Raw genomic sequence first — 23274 nt, forward strand, 5'->3', positions numbered from 1 at the left:
TTGAGAGGGGGAGAAAAACAACAGCAAAGCAGCAGTGGCACTCTCAACCATGTCCTTGAGTGCTACAACCACTGCTCCAAAATGGAGGCCTGGAGGGAGTTGAGGAGTCCAGGACATTGTTGGGCTTGTTCATACCCAGGCATTAATGCTGTGATTAGCAGTCTTGAGAGGTGCACGCATATTTCTGTGACACCCATTCAGCTGTGACTCCAGACAATCGGGTTATGTGCTGGGTGTCTGTAGTGTTTTGGACTTGCTGTGTAAATTTAAAATCTTTGAGATCTAAAAGTAAGCAATGAGAATTCATTATTTCAACACCTGTTGTTTCTGCACATTTTCAACCCGAAGAAACTGCAGCGATATTCTCGGGTTCATTATGATTCAAGTGTCTGCCAATTGAGCCTAAAACAACATTGTGAAAAGTGTCTGTTTTTACACCATTGATACTGTCAAAAGCAAACCCACGGCACACCAAAGTCCAAAAGGATTGTGTGAGTTAAAGAAGGGATCGGTGCATCAAAGTAGGAGCTGTTTGTCCCGTCCTTTGTAAAAATGCTGCTGAACAGGAGCTACTGACCGTTCTCTTTTACTAAGAGGGAAAGCGGTGTCTGGCATGCCATTTAAAAGTCTAGTCCAACGAGTATCCTGTGCCGTCATCCACAAACACGTAGAATTTGACAAATGCTACAAAGAGAGGCCACATTAGCTAAGGCAAACACATTCGTATATACTTTGCAAAAATGAGTAAAAAGGCATGGGGGGGGCATTGTTTACACTAGGATTGAGATATCTCAGCACCTCACAGCTGCAAGGCTTATTTGTAATCTGAAAAGGCAAACATGTCATGGAAGAGTTGGGGCTATAGGGGATTCCGGTTCCCTAGTGCTTGTGAAAGTGAATGTTATGCGGTGTTGTGTAAATGGATGGGATGTTTGGAAGCTGAGGCACCACAGTGCTTACTGGTAGCTTTGACCTCTGTAAATTGTGTTAAGTACACATAGAATCTGGGAGGTATTTAAGACATGGCATTACAGAAATATCATGAATGTCGATATTGCTGGTGGATGATTTGGTCCTCTAACATACTGATTGGTGTGTACATTCGAAGGCGGTGTTACATGAAAAGGAGTCTGATTGAATGATTTTCTGGTTGTCCTTAGAGAATTTTGTGGATTTCACACTGATCATTTGGCATCTATGAAATTCACAGACATGTAAAGTCAGCTAAGTCCCATTGCTGTGCCTTGTCTTAAGAATAAATCTGAGAGTCCAATTAGACTGTTCACCCTCTGCCAATGAGTGAAGAATGATGAGAGCCGAAAAGGCAGACGCCAACTGATTAAGTCCTTTAGCAAATGTTTTTTTGACAGACTTAGTGAATAGGGATTTTATCTGTTAAAAGGCCCGCATGGTGACACCAGCATTTAAAACAGTGGATATATTTTATGGCAAAATCAATTTATTCCGATCGCTGCGACTGGTGGACTCACCTGTTGAGACACTCCTCGCTAAATGAAATGATGTGCAACCCCAAGACTAAAATGTCAGGAGGGAGTAAATGGCAAAGTAGAGAAAATAGAGAGTTGAGAGCTGTTGTGACCAACTAACTGTAGCGTGTTACTACCTGGCTAGCGTGTTAGCAGCTACTGCAGGTCATCAACTAGCCCTGGGCATAATAACGAGACACACTGATGAATTTCACTGCACCTTGCTTATTGTATATCGGCATTTGACAAGTAAAACTTTGAAACTTGAAACATATACAAACTACATATTATAAGTGAGAAGTATTGCTCCCTTCAAATTGTAGCTTTGTACTGTTCATTTTGACAAGGCACTTTCACACCTTCCACGTCAAAAGTGCTTGCTTGTATGGTTGAGTACGAGCGAACGCCCTAATCGCATTTTGATGTGCACCAACAGGCACGACCTGGTCCATTAAACAGAGGTGTCTCAGAGCACTTCCACATTAACCCTTGAGAAGGAACATTTAAAGTGATAAGGCAGTCAAACTAAAAACCCTGCAACGCTGCATGCTGGAACTTCACCGTGTAGTGACAGTAAGTGTTTAATCTGTTCATCTGTCTGGCTGCATGTTAGCTTTGGTATACCTCACTCAACCTCCTTTTAACAGTGACAGTGAGGGCGTGCATCACAGTTTCTGTAAACACCCCCTTTCAAAATTTGACCAGAAAAATCAACAAGTCAAAAGCCTAATTAAAATGTGTCGCTTGATCTGTGTGGATGATACAGATGGTCGTCATGGTTACTATGCTTAATTTTACACAGAATGACCATACTGTGCTTATTACTTTTAAGCCATGCGGTTGGTCACCTGACACATAATGGTCTGGCATTGGCACATTCATTTGTCCAGCTTCACTTTGCACTGAATAAATCAAACTTGGTGTTTTTATGAAATTGAGAGTAGAGCTGAACAATTAATTGAAATATTATCAATATCACAACAGGGCCAATATCCAAATTGCAGGAGGTGCAATTTTTTGATAATTGTACCATTCCTGCTAATACCGTGACTCATATCACAATATCTGTCAAAAATAATGGTAATATGATGTTTTTGGATACTGTTCAGCCCTGTTTGAGAGATGAGTTAATCTCTACTTGTGCCCCTACCCAGTTGGAAGGAGCGTAAAGAAAATCTTGACACTGAATTTTTTGGTAAATTTTCTTCAATCTAATGTTCATAGAAAGCAGTCGTGATTCGACGAAAACTTCGTAAACCCGCAAAGCCAAGATATGGCAAGACATGGCTTTCTTTGCTCTTTGAAAAGAGAATGAATGCCACATGTTTAAAAAGATATCCTGCCACTAAGGCACCAGGCTGAATTACTTTCACATAGATACTGCGCTCAAACTGATTCTTAGCCAACTTGGCCACCATGGCCACTCTTTTTAATTTTAAGGGGGTAATAAGCAGTTTTTCATTTCCGTATTTTCTTCTCGCAATCTATTTTGAGAGCTGCAACAAATGTTCGGCCCCAAAATCACAGGAAACATCAGGAAGTTGTTGGAAGTATCCATTTCCTATCTCACTTCCCCTGATAGTCATTGGGGCTTTTGTAAACCACTGATAACACCAGTGTGTGTGTTTTCACTTCCAAACAGAGAAGGCGTTACTGAAAGTTGATATGAGCACCACGAAAAGCTGATGATTCTCAGCTGCAAAGTCCAGTGGCTGTTTTCCCTTACCTTTTCATTCAACCCTTGGGAATGATAAATGCACATGAAAACTCTCGAAGGTATCCAGGCTCGCCAAAGCATTACCCATAGCATTCCTTTTCAACTGATGACAATGACTTTCTCTCCTTTTCAACTGATGACAATGACTTTTTCTTCAGGCGAAGAAGAAGGACGGGCTAAGATTGTTCAATACACTGTTAGAATTCACTTGGGTGTATCTTTCTTCATTTGGGTTTAACCACTGGAATGAAAGCTGCCATTAAGGGGCAAACACAATCAGGTATAGACAGCCATATCCTATTAAAGGCATGTTCTTGTCAGCTGTAACTGCACCATTGTCTGGTGACGAATACAGATCGGCGCCGTTATTATAGGGTGGAGTTTTCAACAGGCTTGAGGCGCTCCAACTAGAAATCTCATGTGTCAGGTCAACATGGACTAATGATGATTCACTCTAAAAAGTCAACGGGCAACAGCGGGGCAATTAGAGAAGCTTTACAAAGCACTAATATTACACATAAAGAGGTAGAATAGGTACAGCAGGAAGTATAATAATGAGCATTCAGCAAGATAAGATTGCTATCATAGTGATCTTTGCTCCAACTCTCTCTCCTTGGCTAAGATATGAAAAACTTCCTCTGTGTGTGTGTGTTCTGACTGCATGTTCTGCTTGGTTGCCCTTCCCTAACACTTGCATGTTCTGGCATAAGAGTGCTGTTCAAAGTCCACTAAGTCATAGCACAGTAGAAGCATTTCAGAGAAGAGTGAGAGAGAGAGAGAGAGAGAGAGAGAGGGGGAGAGAGAGAGAGAGAGAGAGAGAGAGAGAGAGAGAGAGAGAGAGAGAGAGAGAGAGAGAGAGAGAGAGAGAGAGAGAGAGAGAGAGAGAGAGAGAGAGAGAGAGAGAGAGAGAGAGAGAGAGAGAGAGAGAGAGAGAGAGTGATTCACTGGGTAATGAACACAGCTCACTCTCCCACAGAAAAGGTGGGCAACTCGTGTCAACAACCTCAGATGAACTAGCTCCGAGTGCTGACAACTCCTTTATAAAGAGAAAATAAAACTAGACAGCTTGTGGGCTGGCTGTCTCAAGAGCTGTGTGTGTGTGGACAAACCATGCTTTTTCTAAATTTACACCTAAGTAATAAACAACCTTCACAATGCAACCACACAACACAATACAACCGAGGGACATTTTACACAGTACAGCACATACAGTAATTTATCTGTCTTCTATCCTACTGTGAACTGGTGGCAACCAGCGTACAAGTCTTTATCCAGGAAATGCAATTCTCCTTAGCCGCCAAATGAAGGCGCATGAAAGAGCCTGAAACAACTGTGGTCATGTCTGTGGGTGGGATGAGATCTGTGCCACCAGACAAACTGAGCACTGGTTCATCTCTCAAAAATGTCAGACCTGAGCAGCATTATTCAAATTCACTGATCTCATACTGATTTACAACACATAATTCACATCCAGCTGACTGGCACAATTTTCACCCCACATGGTTCTGCCTCATTTTTTTCCTCTCTTGTTTTCTCAATCCCTTCCAAAACGAGGCTGTATCAAGCCATTACATTCTGAGGTCTCAAGACACTGGGATTGCTATAGTGTCTGCTAGAGAGAAGAGCTGGCCTTGCACTTTAATGACAAACTAAAGTCAGAACAGTCAAAACAGCAGGACTTGTTTACTTGGCAGAAATAAAGTAGGCCTAAGCCTTTCATCCTGGGCTTTAGTGAGCCTCCATGGGTCTGTGTGGAAAAAAGGGCAACCAACACCACCCAAGGCGTCAAGCAAAGCCTTCATATGTGTTTGAAGCTTGACAGGTTACTTGAAAAGCAGCACAAGGCCATAACCCATGATAGAAGGCTAGCTAGTTAGCTTGGAACACATGCCTATGAAGTTCCAAAACCCACACACAAAACACAGGCCTTAACGTCTTTTCCCTTTTCCCACCCCTTCGCAGAGCTTTGTAGATATGCCAAAACACGGCCTATGCTTCCAATGCAATTTTAGAGCATATAATTACAGAGACTTGCATGTTGTAAATTTAAACATTTTCAAAAACCTGTAATATGCGGGCAAATGTCATATTGAGTTGATAATGTGGATAGATATCAGGCCTGTTTTGACCTTGTTAAATACCACAGATTTACATAAATAAAATTAATTTGTAATCATTCTCAATTCTGTCAAAAAAAACTGTCTAATTATGAATGTTGCTGCCGTTTCAAGTGGCCCTCTTCATAAATCACAGATTTCTCTTGCAGTCAGCTAAATTTGGCTCACTGTTTTCTCCCCCCACCTACCTCTCTACCTCCACTCGCTTCCATAAACTTCAAAAACAAAGAAGGAAGAAAAAAAAAAACTCAAGCATCAGAGCAGTGATTTAATGAAGTTTTCATTGTCCAAACCACTCTTTGTTGAACCTGACGCGAGGGGCTCTGGTGTCCCACTAATAAAAGTTTTAACATGCTTTGCTATGCATGAATGGATCTTATCCTCATGCTTCAGTGTCCTCTGTACAAGGTTTTTTTTTCCCAGAGTGCTCTTCTGACATGTATGAAAAAAAAAACATGTTAAGATACAGCCAATTCTCCTGTTAAGAGTTTCTACCCACAGTGGACTTGGCCATAAGCTTCATATATGATCTATAATCCTCGGAGTAGGAAATATTTACTTCAGATACGTGGGGTAAGAAGACTTTTTTTTAAAAAAGCTGAATAAGTGATGTAGTGTAACTTTACCGTGGACATTTATGATGGAATATAAAAGAATTCATCAAAATAGAAGGCTGACCTTTTGTGGGAAAAGAGATAAATATACGGTCTCGTAGCAAAATGAAATACTGAAACACGAGGACGTTCAGTTTAAGAGCAGCTGCTCCAGTGTAAACATTCATTTCCAGCTCTGTTCCCATATTATCTCAGGTTACTTGCTCACACAAAGGCAAAGAAACAAGAATATATGTTGAAGACACAAGATATTTTTTCTCCACAGCTTAGGATCAGTCCATGCCATTAAAACAGCATCAAGTGTGACTGCTCTGTTGGAAGATACATATTCCTTCAGTTTCCACTTTCCTTCTTCAGCATCCCAGACTTGTTATCAGCATGCATAAGCTGATCTTGTCATGCCTGCAGACAAAACACCAACCTTATGTGTCCGCATACCTAAGGTTTCCCTTTTTCCTTTATCATTCATTTTTCTTTCTTCCCCTGTCCATTGGGGAGAGCCCAGAATTACTTGAAGGCTTGTTTGGGAGGCACGCTCCATGATGAATCCTTATTTGGTCAGAAAATTCACATTGCCACTCCCAACAAAAATAACTCCAGTTTGTTGATGTGACTACCTTGGGAAACGGGACCACACACGTCACAGAGGACAAATTGGAGCAACTGCTTCACTACCCTTTCCTCATTGCAGTTTAATGAGCACTTGCATTCAAAGCAATAAGAGACCTGTGTGTAAGCTAGGTGAGAAAGAAAAACAATTTGAGTAATTGGAATTTCAAGAGGCAGATACAGAGTTTAAGGATCTCGTTTTGCTCCTGTGATATATATTTGTCAAGTCATTTAAATTCACACTGACTCATGTCCTTGGTTTCTTTTATGTTTTGATGATGGAACATCATTGAAGTGCAGTCAACAGTTCAAATGTAGAGCAAATTCTTCAGCACAATCACAGTTAAATCCTGAGTCCAGAACTTGACGAGAATAAATCTGTAAATTTACAAACTACCTCTGTCTGTACATGGAGCTTCACTTTGCATTACAAGTATTTTTTTCTGCTATTTAACTAAACATAGCCTGCTCCAGCAACTTTAAAAGAACCCAATGAAATATTAATCATCACACCATTTCCAGAGTACGCATATGAGAGCACACTTTAGAGTGTTTGAGTGGAAAAACCCCTGTAGGCTCAACCCACTCCTGTCCTGGGTTAAAATATTGTGTTCACACTGCTCTTCCTTTTCACAAGAAAGGAAACAGGAACCTCGCAGAAGCCCACCACCTCGTCATCCATACACAACAGAATATAAACCTAGCCCCGAGTCTCAAGGATAATGTAATATGTAGAACAATCTTTTTTTGCCACATTTATGACCTTTAAAGTAGTTGATGTCTTCAGATAAGGAAGATATATGAGGAATTTCAGGCTAAATTTGTTGATCATTTCTAGCCATGAATCAGTCAGGATATCTTTACTGATCCCTGGTTGTTGACTTCCGTGGAAATCATGAGATGTGACCATCGTGATATAGGACAGTATAATAAGCTTTTATTGCTAATATTTACTCATTTGGACTTGGTAAGATAAACTGTATAGTCTCAAGCCAGCAGCCATATTTAAGGTTGTCCTTTGTCCTGCAATATAAAATCAAGACTCAGAGCAGAGACTTCCTGCTCTGAAGAGGCAATTTACAGTGACATGAACTGCAGTCGCAGTTACAGCAATCTTACCTGTCTTGGTGTTAATGGCAAAGAAACCCTGGGGGTTGCCGCTTGTGATCCTGTAGGTGAGTTTATCACTGCCCTTGTCATCTGGATCGACAGCGTTTATCTTGATGATTGACACATCTCTAGGGGAGTTCTCCATAACAGAGGGGTAGTAGACAGGCTCTGAGGTTTGCGGCGCGTTGTCGTTGACGTCCTGCACTTGGATGTAGACCTCGACGAAGGCAGAGAGGGGCACCACGCCGCGATCCATGGCGTAGACTGTGAGCCAATAGTGAGGTGTTGTCTCATGATCCAGCAGTTCTTGTGTTCGAATAACACCTAAGAGATGAGAAAGACATAAAGATACTCTTGAGTCTGCATCACGTCAGGGAACATTTTTATGTGCAATGAGTCTCACTTTACTACCTGCAGTATCAATGATCTCTGAAATCACTTTCTGACCATGAAGAGAACAGAAGCTTGTGTAAAAGGAGATGTAGGGATTGGTTTGAAGGCTTGTCCACTGAAACATGTAAAGGTGGTATACCGACACCAGCATTCACTTACATTCACTGGCAGGGAAGTTTTTTTACTGCCATGAGGGGGCTATAGGCCTCAGCTGAGCAAACAAAGACCTTTCATAAACATGTGAGTCCTCTGAGTTGACGAAGCTCAATGGAAGAGTGGAGGATGGGTAGATTTAGCAATTTGGAAAAACTAAAGGGGACATATGAAAATATAGGACTGACTGAGAGTGTAGAAAGAGGATAAATAGCGTAAACATGTTTCGTTTTGCAGGAATAAATTCTGTTAAGAAATTGTGCAGGTCTAAGTTTTGTAACAATAAGGTGCATTTTAATGACACAGAATTGATATGTAATTGGTTTTAACAGCAACACAGTTCTACTGGACATGTAAATTACTTTGCTGGTGACCTGCTTGACTAAAGTAATGCAGCAATTATAGCATCTGTCAACACTAGTTTAGATGTTTAAACGGCTGAGAATGGCTAGCAATGTGAATGCTCTCACCGGTCTTTCTGAGGAAAAGCTAACAGCAAAGTTCACAAGAGAGAATTTGCTTTAGTGCTTTCCATCTCCCCTCGACCCCACTTACGAGCACTCACCAGGTGCTCAGTAGGTACATTTGGACTGCAGGAGAGGGGATAAGTGTGCATGTTTGCGTATGTTCAAGCAGTGGTAGGTATTTCTGTTTGGGGGAAGAGGATCTGTATGCATTCCTACTGGTTAGTTTGCTTGGGAATGCGTTTATATGCACAATAATAATTGAGTTATAACCATACTGAGGTGATAGCTTAATTACTGCTGTTGTCATTTAACATTTGACCAGTTTACCTTAAACTTGAAGTAAGCATAACCTTGTTGATAGATCTAAACAGGCCTAACCCTGTTTCTATAAACAAACTATTGTCCATCACACAAAAGCATCAGGTGGAGAAACTAGTTTATTCAAAGGGATGTGAAGGTCATAATGTAGCAGTTACCTTGATTGGTTACTTACTCAAATAAGTTTTTAGTGTCAATATAAACAAATTGAATGATGCTAAACAGATGGATGCACTGTACTATTCTTTTGTTTCTTCAGTGAATTAAATATGCTGGAAGAAGAGTCAGGATAAAAAAAAAAGGCAAGGTCTTCAGAGGTCAAAAGTACTGCAAAAAACAAACAAGGAGGAGCTGATGATAATGGAGCAACAGTATGTTATTTGGATAACTTGCACATGTGACGTCCCATTATTTCATCAAGCATAAAATATGAGGCTGCGGAGGGAAACAAAAACACCCCAACATCTTCCAGACAATGGAAACATTGACAACCTTTATAATGGCAGCCATTCTCATGTCTGTGTTATTTGCGATAGCTGTATAACTTTGATATCTGCAATGGAAATTTATAGCTACAACTGTACCGTTATCTGAAACCAATAAAAGTGAATCACGGTATAAGCACACCTGTATCATCACCGGGTATGGGTGTTGTCCATTTCCTACAATGACTCTGAATCTGTGGCTCAATTCCAGTCACTGCTGGCCCAGATAAGGAGCCGCCACAAAACCCTACACACAAGGACGAATTTCAAAGGTTCCAAGTGTTTACATAGACATATCTCTTTGCTGCTGCTGTCTTTGTTCACGAGCTGTAACTTGATGAATTGCAATGATGGAGTGTAACTGAGAACAGCCAAACATCTTGCCTTTGGTAATGAAAGATTTCTCCGAAAAAGAGATAGATAACATGCCAAATGACTTGTCACAAAAATCTCACATTTTACACAGGAGGGGAGATTGGGGGGTTCAACTAATTTATTCTCTTGCCCCGCTTTAGTTTAGCGTCCCTGCGTTTTCAGCCCTGGGATTCTCTCTTGTCATTAGTCATCATTACAGCTCTCTCAACTTATCTTGAGGCATGTAATAAGAAGGGTAGTCAGGCAAGGGAAAATAGGTAGCTCCCTGATGATCCCTAAAGCCAGGAGTCCCATGACAAAAACAACATTGGCCAAATATATCAAGAATGCAAATTAGATGACTCTGTTTAAGCAAACTAATGAGAGAGAAACACAACCAAACATTGGGAGACGTCAGAAAATAAGATTATCAGATATAAGAGTTTAGAAATTAAATAACGCGGTAATGACTAATTTGTGACAACACTGAAGCTGAAAACTTGCAGCAGATAATAAAGATCGCTACTTGAAGAAAACATGTGCAGGAAATTGCAAATATTAAACCCAGATAAGAAATGCAAATCATTTTGTGAGGTATATAGAGCAGAAACACTTAAGTATATGGGAATAAATGTTTTAGACACCAAAAGTGGAGAAGGGGATGTCACATAGTGAATGTTTAAGATGAACCAGAAGGTGAAAATGGTCAGATAGTGGTGCAAGTTGGTGTAAAGAAGAGGAGTTACAGTAAAGAAGAAGTGGTCATGCGTGCACATGCACACATGCTAAAAAGACAAAGTACAAGAGAAAAGAAGAGACAAACGAGAAGGTAAGAGAAGTTTTTAAGTTTTTCCAAGGAGATGCCCGTGCTTAAATGCTCATCTGTTTGACTGGCAGACACAAGCATAGCTGAACAATTCAACTTTCACCAGGGTCTTACTTTTTGTTCACAGTTCACCTTGTATCTATCAGCATAGACGATATATCTTCACATATAGAAGTTACAAAAGTTGAAAACATGAATACAACTGCAGCTCCAAGAGTGAAGTTACCATCCATATTTTTGCCTTTTCAAACTAAAAGTCAATGCCAACTTGCACACTAGAGAGTTTTGGTTCATATTTATCCCTGAAAAGACACAAAAACAGACCAACTTGACCTTAAAGCACATAAAATGAAAAGGTATCTGCCCTGGCCCTTGGGTGAATAGTTTCTAACAAAGCACATGAAAGATGAATCTGAAGAATTTACTTGCCACACCCATCCCATATACCTAGCCTACCCAGTAAGGCAGAAGCAAAACTTGCCCTAAGGCCACAAGAAAAAAAAAAAAACAGACTGTGCAACTGCCTCTGCCAGATTTGCTTTCCGCTTTTTTTCCCTGCTCTTTTCTTTCCCTCTGGCTTTGTTCTTCAAAGATACTTGAGCACAGTGGCAGCGAGGTGGAATCTTCAGACAGCCAATGGATTTTGAGCTATCAAGACCAGCAGGTATTTTACATATAAGTGTACTTAAATCAACATTCTATACAGACACACAATGAGTTTATTCTACAACAACTTACAGTCACAGTAAAGACACAGTTTGCTACAGTTTGAAGAGGGTGAAATCTGCTTTGGCAGAACTGTGTGAAACTGTTCACTGCTAGTCACAAGTTGTCCAGTGAAACAAAGTAGCGTGCTAAATATTGTATATGCTATCAAAACAAGATTAAGATCGACAAAATCCAGTTTGTCTCTTGTGCTGATTTTCACATTTCTGACTTGACTCTAGACATTTGACAATCAGCATTCATCATCTACCCAAACGTCCTTGTTCATTCTAGAGCTGAAAAGTTGGGGATTTGCTTTGAACTACCTTTGTTAATTCCACTCACCCCTACCCCACATTCCTCAGCCTTCTCAGGCCTCTGGCTCACATGCTTACATAAACTTTCTCAGTGCCCCCCCCCCTTCTCTTTCCACAGGCCTGGCAAAATGCTTCAAATTCCACCACCACGTTGTAGGACCTAGTGTAATAGAAAAGGTCCTAAACTAAGCTTTCTGTTACCCAGCAACTTAATATCACATCATCCTTTAGTTCCCAGACATCTGTAACGAAGATCTATATTTCAACCTTCAAACCTTTTAAAAATGTACAGAATAAAAGTAGTAGTCCAAGGCAATGAATGTTATATATATTAAAAGCATTGCCTGAGGCATCAATTTCATCATTTCAGTGCAATATGATGGGATGGTGATTAGTCAAAGACTCTTTAAACCTTTAGTAACTACAAATATTCTTTCGTTCTTATATTCAAAAGATACATTTTTCATTTGCACGAGATCAAAGCATTTGGATCAGGCTGCACCAGCTATTGATAAATCCATTACTAAGTATGTGTGTTATTCGTTGATACTTACTAGTTTTGGATTAGATTAACAAATTCAGGTTGCATTGTTGGAATTTAAAAAATGTCTTCACTAGTACACTCTTTAGTAACTTACATCAGATGCAAGGATGCATCTGTAGCACCATCCCATCAAAAGCAATCAACTGTATAAACAGGAGGTTACTGTGGCATCACAAGCTAGCATAACTTGCAATCTAAATGTAGATATTTCTTTTATTTTTTCTGCAAAAATGTCTGAGATATGTTTCAGAATCTGTATTATTCATGCAATTTAGCATGGGGAATGTTTGACTAGGCTAACCTAATGTCATTTAGTAAAACATTATTGGCATAAAGTTTTGTTATTTGAGATATCTTGTGCTATTTTTGTGAAATGTAATCTAAAATCTTGCAAGATTATATCATTATTGAACAGCATATTATCAGATGTCAGGTCAGATGGGTCAACCGTATTGCATTTCTTCCCCCTTCAGTCTAAATGTGTCATCTAATAGCAAGCTAATGTTAGGTTTGATGGCTAATTCAGTTAGCTGCGCAAGCCACACCTGGCAGTCAGTGGTTGTAAATATTTAGTAATACATACAATATTGTTCATCTATTGCTATGAATAGTCTTACAATAAGCACCATCACTTGCTGACTCACATTACTTCCTGTATCTTGTTTGAAGGGCACACAGGGGTCATATTACATTAGGATAGGTCTCACAGATGATCACAAAGATAATAGTGTCCCCACAAAAACTGTGTCTATATTAGAAAAACCCATGTATTCAATATCCTGAACAAACAATTACAGCCTATTGAGCTAGTGAGCCATTTCCACTTCATGCATCACTGTGCACGCCATATACAGTCACTACTGGCAGAAAAATGGCTGTCAACTGCTGGCTTAAGGGAAAATGGTACTTAAGACAAGCTCAATCATTTCACCCGCTTAACGATGGAGAACACTGATGCTCTGTACATCAGTGTAATCCTATTGTTTTTTTTCGTTTGTTTGTTTTGTAGTGGGGTATAAAACCGTTTCACAGCAAGTACTAATAATGAATTCTGAATTTCTTTAACCCTAAAGAAAACATAAAAACAGTTTATTTGTGAGCGAGTAAGCATTGGAAAGACACTGAAAAATTCCTTTGATGCAGTTGTTACACGTCTGTGATGTGTGAATGAATAGGGTTTATTTTCCCTGTTTTTTATAAAAAGTTTTGCCTATTAATTCCAGTTGAGATAGCTTTTGGGACTTAGCTGACGATACAAAGCTTCCATTGTTACTGGGAACATTGTTATTTCAGAACCCTTTGAACAGGCCTCAGAGCAATACTCCTTGATTCAATATCACAGTATTATTTAGAGGCAGTTACTGTACCTCCTAGTCCTCCTAATACTCTCTGCCTGTGCCTCTGATAACAATGAGAGAAACACATTCATGTCTATATCTGTACCCCCCCTGAATATTTTATTTACTATTTTATCAACAGTAAAGCTCTATATTTACATCTATATCTACGCTATTAATCTATATCTCCATTATATATAATAACCTCAGCTGGTTTAAAGAGGATGTAGACTCTCAGCTAACAGCACACAATTTCTCCAGGACAGCATAATGTGAGAAAACATTCACACTGTCTCTCCCAGATATCACTGCAGTGACCGGGACATGATCCCCTGCTGGCTTCCCACCTGTGCAGCCAGTCATCTTAGTGCATGACTACGTAGTCACTGGATTATATTATATTATGATGGCAGTGATGTCATCGACTCCACCTCCCTGAGTTCAAAATTCCTTTTTGCACAATTTTAAGAGATTTGACGAAATTAAATGTAGGCCTACTGACATTTGTCATGGAAGTATTATGGTCTACACATGAAGACACTTATCATATAATGTGATTGTAATGTTGCTGCTTTTGTTCACAAAAAAAGTATTGTTTAAATAGTAGTGTTATAGTCAGTAGTATGTTTGAATCAATTAATGAAAAAATAACGTAACAATTTAAATTGACAGGTGAAAAATTTTAGTATCAGCCAACTTGGCCGTAAAATTATGGGTTGATGGACAGGCTAATGTATTTTAGTACCCCACTGCACCTGAGTGTATTTGTGGTCAGGGCTGTCACTTGTCAAATATCACCCAGCATGAAATTGGCTATAAATGCTTGAAATAGTCTCTGAAATTTGAATAAAAGGATAAAAGCATGTCAGTATCTCTTATATCTCAGCCATAATTTAGCAGACAGAGCCCCAGGTGTAGATACTCAGATGTGTCTGTTGGGAAGATGCTAATGTTTTCCAAATATTACAGCTGTTTGTTCTACTAAATGCTATAAACTGCTATTTGAGGAAGAGGCTCTGTTTAGAATCATTAACTTGAAGTATTAAATGATAAACTAATAATGGAATAGGTTCTTGATCACTGTATTTGATCAAATCAAATAAGCAGATGTACTTAAGGACTTCTGAATGTTCCGTGGGGCCCACTTTGAAAGACACAGTTTTAAAAACATAAAATCTACAATACTATCCACAGTATCAACTGAATAGAAAGTATAGATCTAATTCATGAGTGTTAGCATGACATGAATTAACACACAATGAAGCACGTCCTCTGTACAAGGCAGCCTCGAGTTTCTTTAAACAGATTTAATGGACTGAGAGAACAACATACTTTTAACTAGGGAAAGTGTGTTTTTCATTTAGCAACCTACAATCAACTTTGTCCCGCTGCACATTCCTGGTCCCGTCTCCACAGTAACAGCACTCAAGCAAAGACTATTTGGAATCATGTGCCACTTTGCAGCCCCATTTCCATCTAAAACATATAGACTGAACACAAAATTAGGGACATAGGGTAAAAGTTTTTTTCAGCTTTAGCTTTAGTCAGAGGTCTGACCATAAACAAATGAAAACATACATTATTTCATTAACTGTTAAGAGTCTTTTTACTTTAACAGGAAAATGTGGAAAAATTAGGGAATGACTGGCAATTTTTTGTGGAAATGAAAAACAGGATTTTGTCATTATGCGTCAAACTGTTTCATTTGCTTTCACAAAGAACGCTTTCGAAGCACAGGCTGCAAACAGCTTCAAGTGAAAGGGCAATGCATACATTATCCAACAAGAAAGGGCAATGCATACATTATACAATCAGCATCTGCGTCTCATTTAGACTGAACACATTCTGCTCTGGTCACTTTGTATATTGGATAATTTCACTTCAAGTCGAGACACAACAAAGCTTTGAACATAGTTGTGTCGAGCTCCATACCATTACCTCTATGGCAATGTAGCTTTGAGTTACTCTTTCCTTCCATGTAGAGATGCACAAATTGATTATCCTGAGTTTGGATCACAGTATATTGGCCCTGATGTACTTATGTAGCAGTGTACCTTTACTCTACCTTTACTTTGAATAAAGCAGAACCGATCATTCCTAACTGTCCCTTGAACTATGCAACAAACTTGCTGTCGAAAAGGCCTCATGCGGAGGTGACTCTTTGTTTCTCCTTTGACATTCCAGCGTTCCTGATATCGTCTAGCCGTGCTTTTGATTAACTAAGGCTCCACTTCGTCTCCCTTAGTCATTCCAGACGATAGGACGTGAATAAACGGTTATTCATTGGCAATAAAAACGCCCTCGCCTTTTGTATCTGTCGATTCCGGTGTAAGGTGTGTCATGTTCAACATCAGCCAGGTGTAGCTTGAGGCGTGGAGACTTGATTAGGTTCATCGTGATAAGCATTGTTTTATTGCAGGTCTGTTTCAACTTGCAGTGGAAGCACTCCTCACGTGTTCATGTGTTCTTCACCTGAATAAACAACTGTTGGTACAGTTTATATATATTTTTTTCTTTTAATTATTTCACTGATCTGACGCTTTATCTGTGCATCATACATCACATATGCCTTTGACTACATTAAATTTGTGGGCTCTGCACAAGGAGTTATAATCCTCACGACTCTCTTCACTACTGACCCACATATAGTATGCAGTGCTGATTTAGATTTAGATCAATAAGGAGAACAAGAGAAGTCAAAAAGACAAAATATAATGTGCGACCACTTAATGAGAATATGAATTAGAATAGGGCCAGGAGTTAAATGCCATTTTGCTGTCTTAGAATTGTGTCAAATAAAAGTCATATAAATGTGGGTAATGCCGCAACCATTTTGTTATCTGGAGCATGCACTTCCTCTGTGTGAAATCCACGCCGTCACAAATTTTGACCCTCACAGACATGGGCGAATGGTGCCAAATAACCTCACACGAACCAAAGAAGATCCTCACAGACTTTGCACACTGGTGGCTAGTATAGGAATATATCTCACAAACTATACAAGGTGTATATATTTCTCAGTAGTTACTTGAATAAACCAGGGCTAAAAACTAATGGTGAAATCGCATTGGTGGATTTGCTCTGTTTCTGCTGAAACTAAGTTGGCTAATGTGTTAAAAATAAGCACTTGGAAAGCTTTTAGTGTATCAAGGTTCAGTTTCATTACTCAGAGCCTTCGTGGTCCTTATCAGTCAGAAATCGCTTAACTATTAGCAGATTTTCTGATTAAAGCGAGGAATGGTAAATTTGGTCTGCATGGGAAGGGGCCCAGAAAAGAATCTTGATAAGTTTTAAATTAAGATGGCACTGAGCCAGTGACCACAGCGCTTTTAATAACACAGAGAATGTCTGAGCAAACAGTTGTCATGGACTCCCTAAGCAGTCTGATAGAAAAGGAGCCATATCTGGAGAAGAAGACATTCAAAGTTTTTCTTTTAATTGATCAATGTAAATGAGGACAGAGTGGCATTCAATAAACAGCCATCACGGACACCACATTTACATTTTACATCGCTATGTCTCACAAACATACAAATGATTGGTTTGCCTGTTCTAAAATACATCTTCTGCTCAGATTTGTTGGATACACCTACTTCACGAGACTCACTGACTGTCTTCTTGCATCAATGACCACAGAGTGTAGTGCCTTCCACAGCAAAAGTTTGTTGCCCGCAAAGTAGTATTGTTGTTTCAGTGTTATTGTGTATGTCATTATAGGAGGAATAACTGAAAGAATATTGATTTATATTGCGGTGAGAGCACAATATAAATACACTACAACACAGATTAAGACCATGCAATTGACTTTTGTGCTCTCAACCAACACATGCGCAAAGGTTTGGGATTACAAGTGTCAAGTAAAACAGGAAAAGACTTGAGTAGTCCTCCTTCACTCCTTCCCACTCTGGAAAAACAAATTCCATAACTGAAGGTGCGTGGCTCCGGGCATTTTTCCTTACACCACTTTTTCATTTGTTTTCTAATTTTAAACAATTTTAAAACATTCTGGTTACAATTCACAACATGCAGCTGCAGAACTGAATATACAGCGGGGTGTGCACCCGTGCTTATATTTTCCTTTTAGAGGCATAATATTCTAAATGCATATGGTAGCCTAACAAACCACACCCTTCATCTAGTGAAATCATAGGAGGGGCATTACCACCTTGGCTGTATTTAGTTGTCTACTGACCTCAGATGTAATCTATAATAACAGGACCCAACCCAGGACAATCCTATCATTGCACCTCCTGATAATCACTTAATATAGGCCTCTGGGATTAAGTAGAAGATCAGACCAGACTCCCTGAGTCCGTACACTACACAGGATTTTGGGTTAAGACATGGATGTCAGTTGCTGGCCTGCATATGGATCCATCTAATACTGTAGTACTGCACCTTATCTTAAATCTGCACTTTTCCTTGCAAAATTCAACTTCCACTACAGTCAATTTTGCACATAAACAGGGAAGGAATTATGAAATAAAACAGAACAGCAGTTGAAATTCGTGCATAAAGGCATTACAGTCACTAGTCACTAGTTCAAGCTTTAAATATCTCCACATCTCCATTGATAAAACAAAATTCTACTGCTAATCAGATGTGGAAGCATTAACACAGAAATAATCACAAAAGCATCACAGCTGACACACAGCCATGGAGGATGGATCATAATGGCTCATCTCAAGTGAATTTTACCACACAGAGGAAAGCATTTCCCACTGTTGAGGTTTCCTGTCAATTTATTGAATTATTCTGAGTCTTAATAAACATTAAATGTAAAAAAAATATAAACCACTTTTGTAACAGTCAGCAGAAGACTTCCAGCTTTTTAATGTAGATATGAACCTCAGAGGTTACATGTGCCAAGAGAAATCAATGTATAATGCATTAAGTTTCACTGCCTCATTTAGACATTAAACATGTATAGTGAAGAGAGAATTTTAATTTCATATATGGAAAAAAGTCACACTAAGCGGTCCAAGAATGTGGTTACCAAGTAAAAAAAAAAAAAAAAAGAAAAAAGAAAGGAGGGCAGCAAGCCAGGTCCAAAACATCCATATCAGGTGATTGCTGGCTTTTTGGGTAGGAACTCCTGAAATTCCAGACTGCTTATTTTGAGCTAATTTGAGTCAGCTGTTAAAATCATTCTGGGCAGCTGAGCAAGTATTAACATATTTTCAGCGACATAAATAAGAAACCCGCAAGTAAAGCCTTGCCGTCAGTACAATATTACAAATATGCTGTTAAAAAAAACATGTTTTAAATGCCATTAGAATATTGTATCCTTAGGTCAAACAGATTGGACTATTTTCCAAGTTTAATCTGTTTTAAAGAGGAGTGTGTATTTACACAGTGAGAGCATGACTGTAGAAAAGAGAGGGTGAAATCACTCTCAATCTTCTTAGTGCCACAACAACTACTCAAGAATGTCCACACAGGTCTGAGAGACAGCTGGTCCATCTGTTCCTGCCGTCAATTCTCCCAAAGAAGAAAAATGACTGGAATCAGAAACCTTACCCTCTCTCTCCTGGAAGACTCCCTTACCTCTTTGTTCAACAGCATGACATGACTAAAGAAACTATACCTGCGTGAAAACTTTGCTTATGCAAATGATGTCAAGCTAATGCACACCTTAACACAAGCTTCACATAAGCTTTATAGTGACAGTGAGAAAAGACACTCACCAGTTTCCTCATCGATGGTAAATATCCCCAGGCCAGATCCATCTCGTATGGAGTAACGAATCTCTCCGTCACGTCCTTGGTCTTCATCTTCGGCTGTTACAGTCGTCACCGAAGTCCCAACAAGTGCATCCTCTTTTATAAATCCCTTTTCCACAAATGATCGGAACAAAGGCCTGTACAGATTCTCATTCACATCGACCACATCCACTTCAATGAAGCAGGTTGAGGACAAGGATATGGGCTTCCCTTTGTCTTTAGCCTTGGCTGTTAGGTTGTATACCTGTTTGGTCTCGTAGTCTAGGTTTTGCACAATCCGCACAGCACCACTGAGTTTGTCTACTTCAAAATTCCCGTCTCCATTATCAATAAGGCTGTATCGTACCTGGCTGGAAGGTCCAATGTCAGGGTCATGGGCCTCCAGCCACATAATTACAGTACCGATAGGAAGGTCTTCCCTCACTTTCACGCGGTAATTAGGGGGGACAAATTTAGGTGGATTATCATTGACATCTTCCATGGTGATCTTCAGTGGCACAGAGGACACTAACTGCGGCTCGTTCACTGACTGGTCACGTGCTGCGATCTTTAAGATAAAAACTGGATGGAGCTCACGATCCAGCGGCTTTGTCACAGTCACCACACCGGTCTCTTCATTGATGGCAAATTGATCTGTGCCGCCCAAAATCGAGTACTTGACGACTCCGTTATCTCCTTGATCTTTGTCTGTCGAATCCACCTGGATGATTTCCGTTCCAACAGGTGTGCTCTCACTTATTTCAACTGAGTAAGAATCTTGCAAAAATTGAGGACTGTTATCATTGGCGTCTAGGATCTTAACATCCAAGAGGCGTGATGAGGATTTCTGTGGTATGCCAAGATCATAAACTGTAATGTTGAGGGTATAATGGTCTGTTGTTTCCCTGTCAAGAGGAGAATAAACCAACAGCCAACCAGTTTCCATGTCCACTATGAAGCGGCTTTCTGTGTCTCCTCCTGAGATAACATATACCAGTTTCCCATTGAAGCCACTGTCTGGGTCTGTGGCACTTAAATGGACAATCCGGGCCCCAACAGGGAGGTCCTCTTTAACCTCAATAACAGTGGGGAAAGATTCTGCAAACTGAGGAGTGTACCGGTTGACTGAGTGAAAGTCCATAAAGTTGTCATCCGGCTCAGTTTGAGTGTGGATTTTGCTGCCCTGAAGTAGCTTTTCAGCCAACATGGTAGCGACACCAGTTTCAACACATTTTAACTGGACAGGCTTGCGCGCCGTGATGACAGTTATGTTCATGATCATGGGCCGGGTCTCGTGTTCGCCGTCGGTTGCGATGATTTGTAAACTATGAAAGGACACTTTAGCTGCCTCTCCCTCACTCAGCGTTTGCTTCAGTGAGAGCATGCCAGAGTTTGGGTTCAGTTCAAACAGATCAAGATCATTCCCAGCTTTAATATTGTACCGTACAAGCTGCAGTTCATCAGCATCTATGGCAGACACTGTTGTTATCTGTTCTCCCACGCCGTGGTCTCTCGGCACCGTCACTTCACAGTCCACATTTTCAAACAAGGGCTTATTGTCATTCAGGTTATTTAATGTTATGGTGACTGATGCCTCCACCTCTCTCCGGAAAGGGGATCCCCAATCTGATGCCCTGACTTTGAGATTGTAAATCCTGGGCATGAGCTCATAATCTAGGACCTCAGAGGTACTGATGACACCAGAGAAGTAGTCGATGACAAATGGTTGAGGGCTCAGATTGGTAATGCTGTAGGTCACATAGCCATTCTCACCCCTGTCTAGATCAGTGGCTTTCACCGTCACCACACTGGACCCTATGGGTACATTCTCATCAACGATGGCCTTGTAAGATGTCTGCTGGAACTCAGGTGCATTGTTATTCACATCAATCACATCAACGATCACTTTGGTCACCGCTTTTTTGTCACTGGTAATCACGTCTAGCTCAAATCGGGGGGCGAAATCAGCATTGATTGGTCCAGTAGTGCTGATTAAGCCAGTATCTGGATTGATTGTAAATCTGTTCTTGTCAGATTTGTGTCTAAAAGCATATTTTATCTGTGGATACTTTGGCACAGCTGTTACCATAGTGACAGGTGTATGAAGAGGGGAAAACTCACTCAGATTGACTCTGTAAACTGCCTTTTCAAATATAGGAGGACCCACTTTGAACTGTGCAGAAGTGACATGTACCAATTTAGCAGATGAAAATTGAGGAGGGCTGCCTTTGTCCTTCGCCTGTAAGGTAAGGTTGTATCCAAAAGGCTGGCTGTCCCAGTCGACATCTTTGACTGCCTTTATTTTGTACTCTTTGCTTCCAGGGCTGCTTCTTATTGCCTTAAACTGCTGAAGGGGGTCGCCAGCAACAATACTCAGTGAGGCTATCTCTCCATTTGGTCCCTGGTCATTGTCCTCCACTGTCACAATAGCATATGTAGGGTCATGGTCCGTGTCAGAGGGAGCCAAGGTTACTGCAGTGATTACAGGTGCATGCTCATTGGCCTGCTCCACCCTCACGGTAAGTTTGGCCATGCTGCTGAAGCCACTGCTGCCGTACAGCTTCATCCCTCTGTCCACTGCGAGGATCTCCAACTCATACAGCTTTGTCTCAGAGTAGTCTAGTTTGCCAGTCAGTGTCACCACGCCACTTGTTGGATGAACTGCAAACATGTCCGTCCACTCTCTGAAACTGTAGTAGTATTCTCCATTCGTACCGATATCTGCATCAGTTGCCGTGACCTTGGCCACACTCGTGCGTATGGCTGTGTTCTCTGGCAGAGAGATGCTGTAGGATGTTGGTGAGAAGAGAGGCCTCAGATCATTGGTGTCCAGTACCTGCACCTTAACTCTAGTGCGACACTCTAAATTGGTGCTCCTCTCTGAAGCTTTAACAGTTAGCATGTAGTGGTCTTTAACCTCCCGATTCAGAATGGCAGTGCTGCCTCCTTTGGTCCTTATTCGCAAAAAACTGAAATCTCCCAACAGGTAGTCCTCAGCTTTGAATAAGTTCTCATTGTCTCCAGAGATGATTTTGTACCGTATCTCCCAGGATGGATCTGTGATATAGATCCCCATCTTGGTGTGACTCTCTAAATAAGTCTTAGCAGCAGAGTTCTCATATATGGTGGCGTTGTAAACAGAATGAGTGAACTGAATGGAGGCAGCCCTCGCCATCCTTTGGTTCCCTGCACAGCCACAGAGGAGCTGCAGGAGCAGCACAAGCAGTGAAACCAAGTGCTTCCCCATTATCGTACCGTGATCTTCACAGAACCACCTGGAAAGAAGCAAAATTATGATTGTTAATGTTACAACACTTAATGTTACAATCACACAAAACTGGGTAATTAACTGTGATTACAACTACTAAAATTTAAAAAGCAAATACCCACATACAATCATCTCATTCCCTGTGTGGGTAGCCTGGGAAGATAAGCCTAAATACCACAAACCTTACTTCTTTCTTCATTGTGCACTTTCCGAGATTTTAAATGCCACGACAAGTGATGGTTGGAATGATAAATGGCGTAATAGGCTCCATATGGAAAAGATGAGACAGAGCAGTCAGTCAGGTGACAAGATGTAAGCCTGCACTGCTCCCGTGTCTGCACAATGCCATATGCCAACTATGAGCATTTCATAACAGTAGAACCTAATTTATCCAAACATCAGCTTTAATGAGCTCATAGAAAGAACTGCTATTATGAAAACACATGAATCTTTAATTTCCTTACTGCAAAACGCAAAAAAAATCTTTCCTATCTAAGCCTGTGCACATTGAGGGCCACTTCCCTTTTCCTTTGCATGGAAATGCAGTAATTTTTACATTTCTGATCATTAATCTAATCACATTTACACACGGAGTAACAACTATGCAATACAACAACTTACAGATACTGGACTTTTCTGTCAGTAATACCAGCAGCTGCACAGAGGAAAAATCTTCCGAGTTAAATCAAACACAAGGGTGCTCTTGCAATCTTGTCGAGCTACAATCATGGTTAAAGCCACAGGGGAGATG

General features: G+C 40.4%; 1 protein-coding gene across 5 annotated transcripts in view; it reads right to left on the minus strand.

Moving 5' to 3' along the window:
• Nucleotides 1–22502, minus strand: part of fat1 (FAT atypical cadherin 1) — a 71268-nt gene extending 48766 nt beyond the window's left edge. For all 5 annotated transcript variants that reach the window (XR_002664921.1, XM_022738089.1, XM_022738088.1 and 2 more), the window contains exons 1-2: nucleotides 19241–22502; nucleotides 7664–7978 (exon numbers count right to left, since the gene is read on the minus strand). Coding sequence is in view for 4 of the 5 variants with exons in the window: in XM_022738089.1 (XP_022593810.1) it covers nucleotides 7664–7978; nucleotides 19241–22502 (3577 nt within the window). In the remaining variant the exon portion in view is untranslated. The remainder of the gene's footprint in view (nucleotides 1–7663; nucleotides 7979–19240) is intronic.
• Nucleotides 22503–23274: the final 772 nt, after the last annotated feature.

This window comes from Seriola dumerili, unplaced genomic scaffold, assembly GCF_002260705.1.
Source record: "Seriola dumerili isolate Sdu_G_001 unplaced genomic scaffold, Sdu_1.0 BDQW01000035.1, whole genome shotgun sequence".
NCBI lineage: Eukaryota > Metazoa > Chordata > Actinopteri > Carangiformes > Carangidae > Seriola > Seriola dumerili.